At 40.3% G+C, this 20,686-nt stretch overlaps 1 protein-coding gene across 5 annotated transcripts in view; it reads right to left on the minus strand.

Moving 5' to 3' along the window:
* The window catches only part of LOC142099006 (cytosolic carboxypeptidase 6-like), a 1,251,957-nt gene that overhangs the window by 348,534 nt on the left and 882,737 nt on the right, over nt 1-20,686 (minus strand). The window contains exons 4-7 of one of the 5 annotated variants that reach the window (XM_075182042.1): nt 10,781-10,873; nt 8,629-8,777; nt 5,381-5,594; nt 1,094-2,030 (exon numbers count right to left, since the gene is read on the minus strand). The exons of the other annotated variants lie outside the window; for them this stretch is intronic. Of the exons in view, the coding sequence (XP_075038143.1) occupies nt 1,873-2,030; nt 5,381-5,594; nt 8,629-8,777; nt 10,781-10,873 (614 nt within the window). The 3' untranslated portion in view covers nt 1,094-1,872. Of the gene's footprint in view, nt 1-1,093; nt 2,031-5,380; nt 5,595-8,628; nt 8,778-10,780; nt 10,874-20,686 lie in introns of those variants that run through there. 5 annotated transcript variants of the gene reach the window in all.

Genomic DNA, 20,686 nt, shown 5'->3' on the forward strand with positions numbered 1-20,686 from the left:
GGCTTTTTAGAACATGGATTACCGACAAAAACAGAGCGGGCCCAAGTCATAAAAGAGAGCAAAGCATAAAAAAAAAGAGTATCTTTGCACATTGGCAAAACCATGTTGCTTTGGAGGGGGAGGTAAATTTAAAATGTGGGGATAGATTTATACCTGGGATAGGGCATGTTCTAGATCAACTTTAAATTTCAGTGTGAAAATAAAGCTATCAAGTATTTCTGTGCTAGATGAAAAAACAGACAGTATTTAATCTATGTGCAAAATAATAAACTAATTTGCACCCCTTGCATTGTAACATGGGAGAACATTTACTCCTTTTTTTGCCTTACTTTCCTTAATGACTCAGGCCCAACATGTTCTATCCCCGGCTTTTGGTTTATCATCCATTTTACAACAAAGCCAGTGTACACAGAGAGAGGGTTTACTAACCAAAGGCAGTAACCAGTTTACCAAATAGCTTGAAACGCTCTAGAGAATGTTAGACAATAAAAGCACATGTCCAACTGGTTGCTATTGGTTTATTGTGTGTATTTTTCTGTAGTGAGCAACAAGCACATTGTCCATCTGACATAGGACTGACGCTCTGACTGAAGTTCTGGAAAACGTTGCAAACAGAGAAGAGTTGAGGAAAAATTTATCATGAACCTAGTCTTGAGTTGGAAAAGAACTATGAAACCATTATGCTTTGCCATTTTGGAGAATAATTCATATTATGCGGAACCTATGTCTGTGAATAGATCTGGACAATGACGGACAGGTCAATCTGCTGTGTGGTACAGTTGGGATAGGACTGGGTTACACTTAAAGCCAAATTTCAGCGGTGAAACAAGCAAAATTTCACGGTCAGTGAGGCAAATATTTTGCGGAACGTTTTGGAATCTTCACTTATCTTCAGCTACAATATAAGAAGAACCTGCCCTGTCCATTTTCCATGTAAAGCGCCAGATATATTATTGGTGGGCCAGATCCAATAATAAAATAAAAAAAAAAGTCACACAATTTAATCTAGGATTATCAAACAAATTGGGGTCCACAAATAGAGGACACTTATAAATGGCTGAATTAAGATATTTAAAATCAAACAAAAACCTGGTTTAAGGTATCACTGCTGCTTTTACTGTCTATCCAACAGTCAGACCCTTTTATCACACATTTTGGGACTTGGAAAACCTGATTTCAATAACAGAGTAGCCTGAAACAGAACATTTTATGCAAAGCAGTATTGTACAGTATAGAAATAAAATACACTCTATATATAACCATGATTACACAAATATTACCAAGGCTTCCCTTAGGTGTCTAGTCACCAGAAGAGGACAGGTTTGAACATGTATAAATAGAGCATCAGAGGATTGTAAACATAGTTTCTATCATACATTATGCGGAGACTCGTTTATGAAAACGAAAACTGGCAGAATATTATAATATATGTATAAAAAACAAACAAAATAAATAACAGAATTGCTTACTTAATAGGATCTTAGCAATGTTTGTATACAGCAAGCCTGGCAGCGCATCAGTAACGTTCGTGTACAGTTTTGTGCAGACCCCAAGCACACAGGAAATGCTGCAAATTTGGCAACATAAAAAAACGAGCGAAACAAGAGTTGAGGCAGATTCTCGGACCACTTATTCGCACCCAAATCGGCTTTTCCAGTCCCCCTGTTGTTATACGACAAATACTTCCAACTCCTCGACTATGAATTTTTAGAACTGTATTTGTCGTGCGATATCCGAAACGACGTTTAAGCAAATTTCGCTTTACACTTGTTTTGGTTCACGCTCCGAAGTTAAAAACGGATCTACCTTGTTGTTTGTTATCTGAATGATGGAATAAAACAACCACCCTGAACTTACAAAAACATCACATGTTTATTGTACACTATATTTTGCCTCTCTCCTCTCCTCGTTTTTGCAGGACTTGTTGATGTCCATGATCTTTTCACAGATGTATTTGTTGACTTTGGAGAGCCGCTGTGCAATTTCATTCTCGTCCATTGTCTCTTGTGCTATTCTGTCATACATACATTCTAAAAGAAACACAGAAAACAAGCAGGAAATTACAGGCTGATCTCTGGAAATCCTTAACAAAAGGACTTGTCAGACGGGCGCTGCGCTTCTACGGCGCGAGTGCTCTTATTGGGCTTAACCCTTTGAGCCTAGTCTGCAGGAGAGGAACTTCACAGGAGATTGTGAAACCTGCATTTTATTGGCTGATGTGGCAATCAAAGCACCAATCTGACACTAGCCTAAGGCAGACTTGCATTAAATTCATATTATTCATTCTAAGGATTATTTTAAAGGAGGATTACACTGAAAACATATGACAGTCCTCAAATAGCGTGTATGAAAAACCCTATGTATTCTTTTATTTATTAGCTTATGTCTTGTGCAGCCGCCTTGTACTCTGGCTTCGATACCAACCAGAGAGCAATGCATTTAAAGGTTGTACATCTCCCTATGATTTCACGAGTTCCTTCCAGGTGCTCAAGTTCCCTTCCAAAATCCAAAGACCGAGACATAAACTGGTGCATTAGTATTTGTCGGGGTAGTGGCATTACATTGTCAGCTCTACTAACGTTGGGACTGACGTGTCTGAATACAGTTACCTGATTTTATAGAGCTGCTGAAAATGTTGACGCAATATAGATACGGTATTATAATAATTTCCCTAAAATCAGATGATAAACCCTTTATACACCATGTACTATGCTGTATCCCACATGGCTCCTTGTCTATGTTCGAACAACATCCATTAACTGTGCACACTAGGTTGCATAGGGATCAATGATCACTGCATAGCACGGAGGCTCAGTGGTTAGCACTTCTGCCTCACAGTGCAGGGGTCATCAGTTCAATTCCCGATCATGGCCTTATCTGTGTGGAGTTTGTATGTTCTCCCTGTGTTTGCGTGGGTTTCCTCCGGGTGCTCCGGTTTCCTCCCACACTCCAAAAACATACTGGTAGGTTAATTGGCTGCTATCAAAAAATTGACCCTAGTCTCTTTCTCTCTCTGTCTGTATGTATGTGTGTGTGTTAGGGAATTTAGACTGTAAGCTCCAATGGGGCAGGGACTGATGTGAATGAGTTCTCTGTACAGCGCTGCGGAAACAGTGGCGCTATATAAATAAATGGTGATGATGATAGTTATCACAGCACAGCTTGGATGCAGGTAATAACAGCAGTGTACAGAAGGCCTTGTTGTAATCAAACCTTCTGCTTTAAGCAACAAGTAACTAAGAGTAAATGCATGTAGTAATCCAAAGACCATAGTATCTATATTATAGCCACTAACTGATCATATCTCCTTTCTCAGCAAACTATCATTATACTGGGAGAACGAACCTCTGTAGTCGGATGGAATCCCCCCCTTGAGCCTGTCTCCTTGGTGACACTCATCAGAGAGAGAGAGGAGAACACTGTGTAAAGATCAGTGCTGGAAGGGACTAAACTGAAGCCAGGAACAGAAGCATCACTGTAACCATCACTGAAACTATCATTTAATGTTTTCAACTTCAATTTAACTTCTTCCTGTGGAGATCGGTGCACCAAGAGCTACTCTCACTGTGACAGATGTCGCAAGTAGATTACTGATCTTTAAACATCTTAAAGTACCCGTCATCTACCATACAAGCTTCTGTACATCATATATGATTTAGTTTGATATCTGAAATAAAGCTGTACGCTTTCAACGCAAACTAGTCCAGAGCAAATGGAACAGGCGATGCCATGATAAGGCTATCAAAGAGTGATGTAAGAAGCCCTGTGAGGTGGCAAGTCACGTTTCGACTGCAGAATGACCAGATAAATAAACAAATTATATACATACATGAATGACCAGATTGCATTTATCTGGTGGTTCAAGAGCCAGAAAAAACAACCGGATCTTAATGCTTTCTACTTTCAGGTCAACCAGTGACCCAGATGCATGTTGATAATTTTTTGACAAATCTGATAAAAAAGGCTAATATTTTGATCATGTATAAGCAATCGTTTGAAAGTCCACACCCCTGATCGCAGGTCATCCATCTTCAGATGACATTTAGTTATTGGCTTGTACACTACCCTCCTTACAGATAGGGCACAGATCTATAGGGTGAACAGGAGTAGAGGAGTACCCATCACATGGCTTGCTGAGTGCACTATTATCATCATCAGCATTTATTTATATGGCGCCACTGATTATGAAGCGCTGATAACTCACTCACATCAGTCCCTGCCCCTTTGGAGCTTACAGTCTAAATTCCCTAACACACACACACACACACACACACACACACACACACACACACACACACACACACACACACAGAGAGGGAGACTAGGGTCAATTTTGATAGCAACCAATTATCCTACCAGTATGTTTTTGGAGTGTGGGAGGAAACCGGAGCACCCGGAGGAAACCCACACAAACAGAGAGAGTATACAAACTCCACACAGATAAGGCCATGGTCAGGAATTGAATTCATGACCCCAGTGCTGCGAGGCAGAAGTGCTAACCACTAAGCCACCGTGCTGCACTATTCACCCTAACTGCACTGAGCTACAATGTGGTGGGCGAGCTCAGTAGGGCGCGATGGCACAAGCCCCCAGCCACTTGTAACAAAGAAATGTGCTCCATCTGTACATTGTTCTATCCCTTTGTATCACACGGCTCTGCTGTACTCTCTGCACTACATCTAATGGTGTCCAGGGGTCGGATTGGTGTTCTATCCTATATATTTAAGGTTTAGCAGTTACTAATGAGTTTGGCCTTGTTGTAGTTATTAAACTACCTACTTGTCCCTTTATGAAGAATAACATTACATAGGGCACAGCTAATGATTGGGGGAATTTTGAAAAAAAACAAACAAAACAAAACCATTTAACATTGTGCTGGTAAAATCCAACGTAGGCTCCAGATTTTCTGAACTCTCACTTTCTCTTTAGTTCCAGATAGAACAGAATACTCTTAACCTGTGTCTTGAGTAAACAAAAGAACCTTCTGAGAACAGAACCTTAGAGTACTTATAGACTAACGGTGAACCACTATTCATTGGCATTCATCTCATGAAATCACTAGCAACAAGTGACATCACTGCGGCGTGAACATCGATCCAGGTCACAGCTATAGAGACAACTTTAGAACCTCCCTCAATGGCCACTGGGGGTTGTACTATAAGCCAACAGTTACAGTGGTTCCACCCTCCACATCCAAAACTATAGACACTGTCTACAGAGACATGTAAGAGAACAGTTACATGTGTCAGCGGATTCTGTCATATTTGTAGGATGTATTAAAAAGGAAAGCAAGTGACGGATTAGTTGGTATTGGGCTAACACACCTTTTCTACACAATTACCCCCTTGTGTCATACACATGTAGGAACTAAATTCTCTACCTCTGATAACGCTTAGTTTGTGAGGTGAGAGTGGAGGTTTGGGGCTGGCGTCCTTTTTCTTCTTTGTAGCCACGCCGGTAACACTGCGGTTTTTAAGGACGTCGGTGCCCCAGATCATAACAGCCAGATTCTTGGTGTACTTGGAATCTCCCTGTGTCGCTTGCAGTTGGTGCCACTTCTCCTCGTTCACCCACACACCGCTGCCCAGGTGGACCTGTGTGAAACCAGAGATTATAACCTTATAATACAAAGGTGAGTTACATATGTATAAAGTCTTGTAAATTATATCTGTCTAGAAATTACATTTCAATGCTAATAATGGATGGATTCTGATGCCAGAATTTCACTGTTCAGTAGGAAAAGTTGTGTATGATAAAGAATAATGGACTCGCAAAGGAATACAGATATTAGAAGTCACCTCAAAATATCATGATCTACATAAAAGGTATGAGCCATTGAGCACGGATTTCCCTGGTGACTTCTGTCGGGGTACCGAGGCTTGGTGCCCCTACTATCAATCTCTGATAACCTGATTTCCTATGTGGTATTTTGCCGTCGACAGCAAAGTGGAGAAATGAAACACAAACGAGGTGTTGCAGTTTCAAATTCAGCTCTGAGGGTCCATGCAAGCTGATCCTTTATTATACATAGTTACCAGCATTAACTGGTTAAGGACAAGGACATATAAGGAAATTTCTTTAGCTCAGCAAATATACATATAAGCCCACATCCTCTGTTCAGCATTACATGCTTTTCCTGCCAGCTGCTTCCTTCAGTCTGGCATCCTGCTGCTGTCTGTTTCATAGGAAGCATCTGTTTTTTTTCTTCAAAGCGTAGTTCTGTATAGTTTTTTTAAGGCATTTCACATATTTGTACATCTTAATAACTATCAATTATTTTATACTATCACACTTCCAATATCAATTTAATTTCCACAAAGGGACACATTATCTCACAGCACAAACTGGACCTCTAATAAGTCAAATACAAAAAGACTAATCACAGATAACGTAGCTGCCAAGTAAAAACCTTGAATTGTCTGCACTCCATAGCAGTCTGTTGTCTATGCCAGTTAGGGCTCACTCACACCAATGTGTTTTAGCTTTGTAACATAACCACATCTATAAAGGCGCCTACATGTGTTGAGCAGGTCTCCATTCATGTGATAACAGATGGAAACTGCAGCACGCACCGTGGGACTTCTGTACTATAATGTATGCGGCCCCAGAAAATGTTGCCAGCCGGGTGGCATTAAGAAGCAGCTGGGTGGGGGCAGTGTAACACTTTACAATAATATTGAAAAATGTTGGAGGTTATTGCCCACACCTGCCAGGACTGGTTAGACTGGTCAGTGGTCCAACACACACTGCTGGCTGTAGTGCTCACGTAGTGCCTGTTCTACTACTAGAAACAATGGTCTATTCTATTATAATAGGACTCTACTGGGCTCCAGGAGACAGGTGGCAAGCAAACCAGCCGGGGGGAGAACCCAGGAAATAGTGCTGAGGAGAGCACAGACATGTAAACAAGCTCCAATAAGAATAATGTATGAACAACCACTTTACACAGGAATGTCTGTGCACAATAATAAGAACTTATAACAGCCAGGTAATATTTATTGCATACGGAAATAATACACTATAAGCCATCACTTCCTCACTGAGTTGTACACAGAGTTGACTTGCAATGCTGTGTACAATGATCAGATGGTGAGGGCTGAAGGGATGTATCCCTGGCTACTCACAGCGCCCTGACATGGGAGTAAAGCCTGGCTGCCGTTAACTTCAATGTATGCATGGCGGCTGACAACAGGTTACTGAATGATACACATTCTATCAAGGAAGTGACGTGGGTGGGGCCTGTTTACTTTCTGTTACGCATTCTATCATGGAAGTGACGTGGGGGGGGGCTGTTTACTTTCTGTTACGCATTCTATCAAGGAAGTGACGTGGGTGGGGCCTGTTTACTTTCTGTTACGCATTCTATCAAGGAAGTGACGTGGGTGGGACCTGTTTACTTTCTGTTACGCATTCTATCATGTAAGCGATGTGGGTGGGGTCTGTTTACTTTCTGTTACGCATTTTATCATGTAAGCGATGTGGGTGGGACCTGTTTACTTTCTGTTACGCATTCTATCATGTAAGCGATGTGGGTGGGGTCTGTTTACTTTCTGTTACACATTTTATCATGTAAGCGATGTGGGTGGGGCCTGTTTACTTTCTGTTACGCATTCTATCATGGAAGTGACGTGGGGGGGGCCTGTTTACTTTCTGTTACGCATTCTATCGAGGAAGTGACGTGGGTGGGGCCTGTTTACTTTCTGTTACGCATTCTATCAAGGAAGTGACGTGGGTGGGACCTGTTTATTTTCTGCTACGCATTCTATCATGTAAGCGATGTGGGTCGGGTCTGTTTATTAAGCACGAAGGATCGGGAGAGTGACAATGTGCTTCTTGCATTTTTCCACAGGAAGCACATTGTGAAATGATTATTTGCTCATTAGGAAGGTGTTTGCCTGACTTCAGCCTAATTCCAGGAAAGTAGTAAGACAGTAACACCCAAAGTCTGACAACATTGTGACAAATGAGGAAAAATGACACAGTCTATGTACAGTTCCAAACACAGGATGAAACAAAGCAGTTATTTCATTATAACCAATGCTGCCAGGGTTGGTGTACGGATTTTCGATATTGAAAATTCCGACCGTGAGACCTACAAATAAAAACCGAATTTAGGAAAAAGGGATTTGAATATAAATAGACTTACCTGAAAACCAACGCTGCTCATCTCCGATGGCACCAGCTTGCTGACCGCAACTTATTCCCAATGAAGACCTCTCAGGCACTACTCTTTGACGTCATCGCGACTTGTATTAATGTTAATTTAAAGCGGCAATGTCGGGTTAAGTGTTTAAACACTTAACTTGCGTGGGTCCTTACATTGCCGCTCTAAAATTAACATTACTCCAAGTCGCGATGACGTCAAAGTGCAGTGCCGGACACCTCTTTATTGGGAATAAGTTGCGGTCAGCAAGCTGTTGCCATAGGAGATGAGCAGCGTCGGTTTTCAGGTAAGTCTATTTATATTCAAACCGCTTTTCCCTAAATTCGTTTTTTATTTGTAGGTGTCCTCGGTGTCGGAATTGTGGTAACCGTTTTAACAATTACCACCGGCTGCCAGTATAGAAAGAGATTAGTGTGTTATTGGTGGTAATAATAATATATACACAGACAAAGAATGGTCCTTACTTTCCCATCCTCTAGAATGTATTTATCCAGAGCAGGGGCTGGAGTAGGGTAGAAAGAGGATGTGTTTGCCTCCTCGTTGCTCGCTTTATGTACCCCTGGCTCAGACTCGCACATTTCCAAATTTTCTGTCTTCAGCTCAATAGTGAAGTCTGGGAACACAATAGGAGAGATCTGTGTGTAATGTAGATAGAGAATCCAGCAAATGAACAGTGATGATACTGCGTCATGGTGTGTGAATACTGCCTAGACATTGACCATGGTTGTTGTTATATATAATAATCACCTATGTTTGCTGAATATCTTTACTGCCAATAACCACTACAGAACAATGTCACTCCTAATATTATGTAAAAATACAGACTTTTATAATACAAAATAGTTATTATTTGCTTTACTACATTTCTACCTTACAATAGATCTGTGTCTCACAATAGGAAAAAAAAACCAAAAACATTCTCTGCAGTCACAGGGAGAACTTCAGCTGCTGAAATAACAATTCTACAGCTCAAATGGTTTTATTTTAGAGGCCCCGAAAAGTCAAATAGGCAAATAAAAAGAAGACGCCAGAGAAGCAGAAAGCAGAAGAGAACATATTCCGTACCAGCGGCAGGCGATAGAATTCTCAGTCCTACTAATAGGGCCGTGCACTGCATCAGTCCTCCACTATTTGCATCACAGACTCCGCTCCTGAACCAAGGTCACAGAGCAGACTGGAGCCAGAAATGAGACAAGTAACTACATGTAATGCACAGTTCCTGCTGCTAGATCCTGACCAGATAAGAAGGAATTGTACTTGGAAGCAAATACCATTTTTACTTCCACATGTTGTATAATTATTTGCTGTTACTCTTGTTTAATTATTTTATTTTCCTATTTCATGAAAAGCCCGGGCATTTGCTCACGTTTATAGTACAAACAGTGATGACTTTTTGAATCATCATCATTTATTTATATAGCGTCACTGATTCCGCAGCGCAGTACAGAGAACTCATTCACATCAGTCCCTGCCCCATTGGAGCTTACAGTCTAAATTCCCTAACACACACACAGACAGACAGAGAGAGAGACTAGGGTCAATTTTGATAGCAGCAAATTAACCTACCAGTATGTTTTTGGAGTGTGGGAGGAAACCGGAGCACCCGGAGGAAACCCACGCAAACAGGGAGAACATACAAGCTCCTCACAGATAAGGCCATGGTCTGGAATTGAACTCATGACCCCAGCGCTGTGAGTCAGAAGTGCTAACCACTGAGCCACCCTGCTGCCCATTTGTACCATTAAGAAGATCCTATGCACACATGTCACCAACTGTCTTTTAGCTTCACCTCTTTTCACGCCTCTAATTACCTTATCAGTGCTATTAGGTCGATCAGGGGCAGATATGATCAGATTAGGTGCTTTGGTTGTTAGCAAGATCAAACTCTAATGACATGGTGGCAAGAACTGCATTAAATCTAAGAGGGACTCTATTGGAAAGATGCGTTATAGGCCAGTACAGTGGCTCAGTGGTTGGCACTTCTGCCTCACAGCACTGGGGTCATGAGAGTAATTCCCTACCAGGGCCTTATGTGTGGAGTTTGTATGTTCTCCCCAAGTTTGCGTGGGTTTCCTTCACACTTCAATAAGATATCGGTAGGTTAATTGGCTGCTGACAAATTTAACGTCGGTCTGTGTTGGCGTTATGGAATTTAGACTGTAAGCTCTACTGGGGCAGGGACTGATGTGAATGAATCTATGTACAGTGCTGTGGAATTGATGGTGTTATCTAACTAAATGGTAATGATGATTTAGGATTTTACAAACCTTTATATTTTTAAAAAAACGAGCATAAGAATGATCAGGAAGTGCTAATCTAAGTGCCAAACAAAATCATATCTCCAATGTTAAAGTGTAGAGGCTTTGTTATACCAAAGTGACTTCACGTGCCAGGTTTAACCTGTTAAACTAACTTTACATTCCCACTTAACAAATGACTGTCTCGATATAAAGGTTATAAATAAATATGTAAAAATTCCACTCTGCCGAGTGCACATAAAAAACATTCAATGCATTTTGCATATAAAAGAAATGTCAGATTTCAATAATGTAAAGAATTTGCTCTATGCATTCTAATGCGCGCTTTTATTATGTATTCAGATAAAGGGAGTCTGACCTTCATTTGTTCCCGCCATGTCTGCATTCTCTGCTCCTATCGCCACCGGAGAAGAACCATGGATTCCATTTGATCTGTAATTCCAGGGAGAGACTATAAAACATAGAGCAATATAAGGTCAGAGAAACGGAGACGTATAAATGTACTCATTGTCTACAAATATTGGGGGCTGCCACTTTTTGGGTGCTGAACTGGCAATTGATGAAAAACACAGCCTAGCCGTTTACTAGAAACTAGTTGCCTCACTGACGTGAGCAGCACAAAGCTTTATGCCGCAGTCATGGGGCAGCACGGTGGCTCAGTGGTTAGCACTTCTGCCTCACAGCACTGGGGTCATGAGTTCAATTCCCGACCATGGCCTTATCTGTGAGGAGTTTGTATGATCTCCCCGTGTTTGCGTGGGTTTCCTCCGGGTGCTCCGGTGTCCTCCCACACTCCAAAAACATACTAGTAGGTTAATTGGCTGCTATCAAAATTGACCCTAGTGTGTGTGTGTGTGTGTGTGTGTTTGTGTGCGTGTTAGGGAATTTAGACTGTAAGCCCCAATGGGGCAGGGACTGATGTGAATGAGTTCTCTGTACAGCGCTGCAGAATCAGTGGCGCTATATAAATAAATGGTGAGGATGATGATGATGATGATGGGTAAATATAGATAGAAAGTACCTACGCACCACTAGACATAAACATTGGTTGATTTATAAAATAATACTTCTTGTAGACACATTTGATATCAATGTAAAATTTTGCATAAAACACTCAAAACAGATTGAAAGTTATGACTTATAATTCTGACAATACTTTTGATCAATCAAAGCAGGTGAGATTACAGCAGAAGAACTAGAGGATTGATAATTAGACATAATTAAGCATTCCGTGCAGGAAGAAATTGAGTGTTCCTACATTTTCCTGCAGCTTTTTATCAAATTATTACCCTATGTCGTTTACATTCCAAGCTAATCTGAAAGTACAGCAGAGCATGCTGGGAGTTACATGTCAGATACATGGGCTAAGACACAGGTTGTCTATCTCTGTGATACCACGTGTGATTTCTAGCAAAAATTATGTAAAAATAAAATGTTCCCAGAGGAATCTGCTTGTGAAAAACAACTGAGGCTGGGACTCAGTCAGAGACTACACATTTTGGCAGGCTGGGAAATAATTTAATGAACAGATTTCTGTAAGGTTGCTTTAAAGAGCGACCACTCCGTCTTCTCCTTCAGAAGTACAGTAGCAGGTACATCAAAGCCTATGAAGTGAGCTGGGCCCCGAGCAGTCTCAGGCTTCATCTGATTAGATGTTAAAGTTGATAAAGCCGGCGTTATAAGTTACACGAGTCCTGCGGAAAATAATTGTAATTAGAGAAACCGAGGGCCGCTCTCAGTCGGTAAGCTGTGAAATCCAGAGGACTCCTGCAGAAATTGTTATGAACCTTGTCACTAACGCAACGAAATGAAAGAAAAATAATCTAGATCTCTATAGGAATGAGATCACTCAACACAACAGAGCTGGAGCTTTATTTTGTGCAGAGCTCCTTCTTTGATTGGAGAATTAGTAATCCCACAATGAGACTTTGTTTTAGACAGTCTACAAAGGAGCTTTCCACACTCCGATGATCCATTTATCGGCTTGTATACGCCCTCCTACAACTTGTATTCATTACATTATACATTGTTTTGCTTTCTAGAGCTTTTCTGTGATTGTCATCTAGGGGCCCGATTCATTAAGGATCTTAACTTAAGAAACTTCTTATTTCAGTCTCCTGGACAAAACCATGTTACAATGCAAGGGGTGCAAATTAGTATTCTGTTTTGCACATAAGTTAAATACTGACTGTTTTTTCATGTAGCACACAAATACTTGATAACTTATTTGTACACTAAAATTTAAAGTTGATATTTGTGTGCTACATGAAAAAACAGTCAGTATTTAACTTATGTGCAAAACAGAATACTAATTTGCACCCCTTGCATTGTAACATGGTTTTGTCCAGGAGACTGAAATAAGAAGTTTCTTAAGTTAAGATCCTTAATGAATCAGGCCCTAGATCTTCGGATCTTAGTCCACTGCTGTTCTCCGGATACAACTGTATGTAATGCAGAGCAATGACAATAAACAGCTCTGTCTTTATGAATAAATGCCTGGATAAAAACCACAATAAAGGGATCTAGAAAGATGAAGTACTGTATTCAACAGACATGGCAGAAAGCACGATGAAGCCAATAAACAAAACCCATCTGTAGAAAGCCCATTAATTATACTAATCACCTGATTAACAGGAAAATAAGCCTATATTTGCTTAGCACCCCTGAATTAAAAACAAAAAAAAAAGTAGAGCTTCACCATTTGCTAAATGGTCCTTCAGTGTACACAGGGTTTGTGTAGAATATATGACAGACTGTTGAGGGCCGTGGTCGGGATAGGACTCTGGAGATATATGGTTATACCGAGGCTTTACTGGGCCCAAGTGCAGGAACTGGAAACACAGCAACAGAGGAACAAGAGCGAGGAGGGTGAAGGATAGGAGTGACGTGACTCCATACAATACACACAGTATTAACACCAGGCCTGCTAAACCTTATGAAGTGCATAAGCCTGGTCAGTGTGAGGAAGGGGTCCGAGAGAAGATAGCCCCTTATTCACGTCGCAGACTCTTGACCATGACAAGTGCTGAATGTTGTATACACGCTTATGGTCAGTCATAGGTTTTAGAAAAATCCTTTTGGTTTGTTCAGCTGGTACTTTGTGGACCCCAACCCTAAAACGAATTATCACCTGTAGCCTGTACTATTAATATCTGTAAAGCAGGTACACAAAGCTGCTGTGTGACCATCTGATGAAGACAGCACAAATGGAGGTGAAATGGCATTTGCCAAACAGCCACAACAATCTAATGATGGAACGTGAGGCAGTGTAGTCTTACACCCATGCACCCAGAGGAGCTCAGCTGGTCACAAAGTATCTGTGTGCAGAAGTAGCTGCTGCATAGTAATGATCAGACTACAAAGTCATTTTATTTCTCTAAAATAGTTGCTGACATTTTCCAACTGGTCAGTCAAATGATGTTTTTTTAAAAAAGGATATAAACACTTATTTCCTTGTGAATATAAAACTATACAGCATATGGTTTTATAGTCTCTGGTATGTAAAACAAAATATTTCAAATTTTATAAGTATCTTAAGAACGTCCAAAGAAGCATTTGTTTCAACAAATCTGAACCCAGTAATAATGGATAGCCGAAATGATCTTCAGCATGAGAATCCAATGAGAAGAGTCTGTGATTTTATTTAATAAGTTAAAGGTATTTCACGTTTCATCAAAATGAATGTTTTGCTGACTTTTTTGGAGCTTTGAGAAAAACATCTTGATAAAGACATCACTGGAGGGAAGTCTCCATTCATTTTGTTTCATTGTTTGTTTATCTTTAATCCCCAAAGAGTAACCACCAAATGTTTGTGATATTCTGTCTGGCAAATGCACAAGTCCCTTACCTGCTTGTATCAGGCCCTTGGAGCTTTAGGAGAACAGAAAATATTTCTACCCCAGGTCTGCTAACCTGTGCAGTGTTTACTTTTTTTAAATTGTCCGAAAAAAATATACTTCCTTAAGTTGTTATAAAGGTCACAACAACTCAACAGCACGGAACGGTACTGCCAACTGTACAAACTCCTGGGGGTAAATGCATGAAGCTCCGATTTCTGCAAGTCGCCGGAAATCAGCAACTTTGCAGAAATTTAACGCGGTGATGGCTTGTAAAGGCACACTTGCCTTTATAAGCCATTGCCACTTTATTTGTGTCCTTGTCAGTGATCAATAAATGTACATATTCTTCAAGCACTGATCCTGAAAAGTGACCACAGAGCAGACAACACACCATGGACTGTTCTTGAAATTATCAAGCACTTGGACTGTATCGATAACCCCTGAGCCCAAAAGAGTGACAACATCATCCTTAATTTCCACTTTTGTCTTCATTTTACTTTCGTGGATTGTACCCTCTCATATTTACCGTTGAATAACCAATACAGCTGTGTTTCAGGTTGTATAAAAAATTAAAGCCCCAGCAATTCCTAACTGCACCAATGGTTTCACAACCTCAGAAGAATATATACAACAAGTTAACCCGTGCATGATACTCATGCATTCTAGTCAAATCAAGCTACTTAAGGTGTTAAAAAGTTCTTGTCATGCATTTGGGCCATAGCCCAGGCCTCCTCAGGGGAAGAGCGTTACTTCCCGACGCAAGCGCCCTTTTTTAACGTGGTTTTGTCCACATGTCACCACCTCATGATTTTTCTCCATCACCTCATCCTTCATCTTCATCGCCACATCCTTCATCAAGCTACTTAAGGTGTTAAAAACTCCCCACTGTCACCACCGGCAACCACCAACCACTCCTAACTGTCACTTCTCCTTCAAGAAATATATAGGTCAGTGTATAACTCTGCCCAGCAGGTGGCGCTGCAGCTTGGTTTTTTTTTTTTCACACACGCCACTAGGCATTTATATAGTAGATATGAAATTTATATGTACAAGGATTGCTAAAAATGGTTGTAATCCCCAAGTCTTCTGCATTCCAGCATGGATAACACCCTTCAACTCCTTACCTAATGCCGCAGAGAAACTTGTCAAAAATAGTCCTTAGATTTCTAGACCAGTATATGGTACAAAAGGAAAATTGACATGTCTGCCTTGATGACCAACTGTGATATGTAAGTGTGCCTGGTGAGATACCCCTCGTTACTTTTAATGTATATTTTATTAGCATACGGTTGTAGTGAATTGTCTCTATTAATGTTTAATAAAATGTTTTTCTGCTAAAACTCAATAAAAATCTTTTACGTTAATAAAAAAAACAACAAATTGAATCACTAATTTAATGATGACAAGAAACACAACTAATTTGAAGCGATTGAAGTCCAGAAAACTTTCCTACAAGATGACAGAGTGTAATGTCCACCATTAACTTGGGGACAAAGAGGTGGTCTTCTGGCCTGTTGCCTACAAGTCAATGTAATCTCTGCACCAATTCACTGAGTCATGTCAGCTCCATCTGAGGATAACCGCTCAATCCTTCACCAGCGAATAATAAAACCTATAACAAACGTCAGCACACACATCACACATTCACTCTTTACTCTGATACCTTTAAATCTCCCAAGCTGTGACCTGTCATTTGAAAGAGAGGTCTGGAAAGTCTAGATCCCCCCATCACTTCTGGTTTCATTGACATTTTTCTCAAGTAGTCTCCTGGCAACCAAGAAGCATATTCCCAACCAGAGAGAGATAAACCATATACAAACTAGGCTTCTCCTCTCTTCTTGCCAAATACACCTGTCTTTATTTACTTAGGCTCATCATACTACCTCCACTTTCTCCATTGTCTGACTTTTTCCAGAACCCACAACACAAGCACCTTATTGTCAACAACAAACCTGGATAGTTCTGGACTATTACCATAGATCAGATAGATTTGATAACGAAGCTTCGGATACCGAGGGATTCCTTCATACTTCTACTCAATAGACCTATCCAACGCCTGAGCAAATCACAGATAAACTGATAATACATATATACCAGGCCTCCAAAGTCTTAATAACGAGAAATTGGAAACAACACCCCTCCACTAACCAGAATAGCACTGATGAATAGGATAGGACATTTATCCTCTATAGAAGTGGTTCCCGAACTGTGCGCCTAGGCTCCCTGGGCTGCCTCGATCTCACAGGGGTGCCTCGACCAGGGCCAGTGGTAATTATTTTGGCTTAGGGGTGCCTTGAAAAAATTTTGGAGACCCTAAGGGTGCCTTGAAAGTTTGGAATCCACTGCTCTATGGGATATATCACTGGTCGACCCAACAATACTTTGCCCAAATTCCATGAGACTTGGGAACCCTGGTTTTGTTTCACTAACTCACGTACCACAAGTGTGGAGTAAAACAGGGTGATTGGGCCTCCCCAATGTTTTTCCGCCCCTTCCTTCCCTCATTTACTCCCCCTTTGAATATAACTGGAAAAAAAAAAACGCTGCATCATAGTTTCACTTTTAACATGGCAACGTATGATACTGTTTTATGGGTCAACGCTTATTATATGCCGTATAGACTTATAGTCCAATCTGTTCAACTAAATGTAATAATATTTGTTATGTGCTGTAATCTAGTTATTATGTTTGGTTCATATGTCCGTTTTTGTGTCTTCATGTTTTTGATGTAGTTCAAAATAAACGGTTTAAAAAACAAAGACGAGCCCGGAATACAACGCAAGCCCAGACAATGATCCGTAGTACATCTATCACCACCCACCGTACTCCACGGTTACAATTAAATAAGTGTTATTTTTTCTCGCCCTACTAGATGTAGGACGCCAACGTTTTGTAGGGTTTACACAGTCTACCTCCTCACAGAGTCGAGTGCATTAGTATAACCACCACTGTCCACTGGGAGCATGTTGTTTAGAAAACTAAATCAGAGAATATGCCATTTAAGGCATAAGTAATGTGAGTGCAGAAATGTGTGACAGGCGGAGTTCTCCTTTAATGGTACCATTAGTACACTCATAATCATCTGTCTACATAACATCTCTGAATCTATGTAAAGGAGTGCTGATGCAAGAGAAGGATGTGATGGAAACAGTGTGCAGAATAGAAAAATCAATAGCAGTGTCAAAGATACATGAACGATTTAGGTAGTCAGGGCATTCTAATATCCTCCTAACTTACGCTAGGGGACACATAGCTCAATACAGAACGACCGAAATGTTACTTTGGCCAGTAGAAGTACACAAATGAATAACCTAAACATCTAGTAAAATAACCCATTTAATATTCAAGTAGATCCGGCTGTTTCACAGGGTTCATATCCAATGTCTATTTTTCACAGATATGATCAGTGTTAAATTAATTTTCTACCCAATATTTTTACATCCCACCCCGTTCCTATGACTCAGTGGTTAGCATTTCTGCCTCACAGCACTGGGGTCATGAGTTCGATTCCCGACCATGGCCTTATCTGTGTGGAGTTTGGATGCTCTCCCTGTGTTTGCGGGGTGCTCCGGTTTCCTCCCACACTCCAAAAACATACTGGTAGGTTAATTGGCTGCTGACAAAATTAATCCTTGTCTGTGTGTGTGTTAGGGAATTTAGACTGTAAGCTCCAATGGGGCAGGGTCTGATGTAAATGACAAAAATTCTCTGTACAGTGCTACGGAATTGATGGCGCTATGTAAATAAATGATGATGAGGAGGAGGAGGAAATACCCAAAATGACATTATCACTGCTGTTATAACACTAAGGCGTTATGCTGCCAGCCTACGATAACGTTTCCTGCTCTATCATGATGCTATAATTTGTTATACTGGGACAGCACATTACACTATAGCACATATTATGAAGTGCTATCACAATCTAGTACCTCATAATCAGCTACAGGGAAAGCTGAACCAGAGGCCTCAGAGAGACCTTGTAGCTAGATTCTAGCACAAATCAAGTCAACTACGGATATATTAAAATAAGGGAGTCTAGAAAATGGGGGCTGTATGTAAAATACATGTTTTAGGTGCAAACTCCTTTTAATTTATGTACTGCAAAAGTGTTATTCTGTAAGATAACAGGTACATCTGATGTGTGTTTAAATTCCAGGAAACGGGTTAAACTCAGGCAGTTAGTAGTGACAGTCGCACCTTTGAAATGATCTTCGCTTACATCCATCCACATCCTGCATTATCAGCAACAAAAGAAACATTCATTACTTATCACTAACACATGTTTTAATATCCTATCTGAATGGTGTGTGCACCCAGAATGACGTTGTGGCATTGATTTTTGAATAATTATTTAGAACGATGCAGTTTTAGTAAGATACTGCTTATGCTACTGAAATTGGAGGATGGGCTAACGATTGCCTTTAAGGACAATTGTCTAATCTCAGCACTGTATACATGTTCCACGAGAGAACGATGGCGCTTCAGAGACCACCTGGGAAACATCCTAAACTATACGCCTTTACACATCAAACGCTGAGACAGCACAAAAGCACTACTGAAAAATCTGCTGAAGGTTAGCAGAAGGTGAGGGGGCCTGGCATTAACAAGAAACACTCCGAAATACGGGAAAGGATGAGGTAGAGGAGGGCGAAAGGTTTTCCCTGAGCTACTGTACTGGGAGAGGAAATGTGCAAGTTGAGAGACCGTCATGTAACATTCGTTTATGCTGCAATTTTTGATATGTTATTCTATCGGGGCAAAGTTATAATGACAGCTTCAGAAATCAGATAACAGTTTAGTTATTATGTGCTGAATCATGTATCTTCTAGTCAATTAAAAATCTGTACATATACAGAAAATCATCAAATATAGGGGGTTGCTGTATTGTGGGGAGAGGCATATTTCTTTTATTAATTAATCCACTAAATAGTGGAGTTTTCCTTTAATGCACTTTGCATAACATGCAACCCATCAAGCCTTTATATAGTCCCTATTAAGCCTGAAACTGGAGAAGCCCATACCCAGCATGCACCTTACCCTAGTATTTCCCATGTGAACACTGATTGGCTGGAGTTCGCTAGGAAGAACAAATGTAACATTGTGGAACCAATCACAGCGCTTCTTGGTCTGCGCTTTTCCCTTAGGACCATGGAATATGGTATATATGTCGCCTTATAACCTACAATAATGGTTATGTTATTAGCCGCAATACACCAGTGTTTCTATCGGACACTGAAGTTATAAAATCACTAAGCAACAATAATATCTAGTCAAGGTTTATACAACTATTACTAGTATGCATAGAACTACTTTCATTAGCTCCAAATAGAACTTTAAGTTTTTGGAAGTTCCGACAGAACTGCTATAGGTTATAAATGAGCGCTTCTTAAGAGCGCAAGAGACACCCCCACCAGTGTGCTGTTATCCTAAGAGCTGGAGGACGTAAATAAAACATATTTTAGCTCTGCGTAAGGTAGAGAAGCACTTCTGCTTTGTCTAGAAGGGGCCAGCAGTGTACTGAAGTCAGCAGAATTTTCCAGGTTGTGCGGGGACAGTGCACGCAGATTTGTTAGCAGCCGACAGGGTTTCAAATCAGTTTATAGATTACTGGTCTCACCCGGAGTTCTGTGCTCAAAATGAGAGCAATAAATTGTGTAAAGAGGGGCTACTAAAATGGTTTAAGGTTGTTATGATGTAGATAAATCAGAGTACATTTAAATGCCTTACGTGATTAATGTGTGGGAGAGAGAAGAGAGGGCACAACACAAAGACACACTACAGATCCAGAGGAAATTATAACTTAAAAGGAAAAAGTTGCCAAGATAAAACTTCAAACTTTATAGTTATAAAACTCTGTACTTATGGACAGGATTTATTTTCACTTTAGCTATCTATAAATGTAATCGTATGCGGCCAGCAGAGGGGTATATAGAACTTGCTTTAGATACGGAGTTAAAATGCAAAGTAACCGATTGATACAGGAAAATGGAGAGAAAAAAACATATTTGGGACATTTAAATAATTGGTGCATTGAAAAAAGATGTTATATCCTATAACAACTAAGCACTTTATTTTATTTTGTGTAAAAACACTGCTAGAAAAAATGTAAGTTAGGGGATATTCTATAAAAGTTGTGTAGTATAGAAATAAAAGCAAAACTGTGTTAGCTGCAGGCAAGCATCACAATCCCCAAACTGCAGGCAAATTAGATAAAACAAGCAAAATTTCAAATTATTCCACTTTTTATAAAAATGTCCTAACATCTGCACCAAAAAAAAATCTTTAAACACAAAAAAAACTACTTGAAAATTGAAATGGAGCAATCGGATATTAAGACTTTTTAGCTTGAAAACAGCTAACTTTTTTTACTTAAAATAATGACGGTTTAAACCACCTAACTACTTAAAAATAAAACCCTTTTAACA

Source organism: Mixophyes fleayi, chromosome 8, assembly GCF_038048845.1.
Source record: "Mixophyes fleayi isolate aMixFle1 chromosome 8, aMixFle1.hap1, whole genome shotgun sequence".
Taxonomy (NCBI): domain Eukaryota; kingdom Metazoa; phylum Chordata; class Amphibia; order Anura; family Limnodynastidae; genus Mixophyes; species Mixophyes fleayi.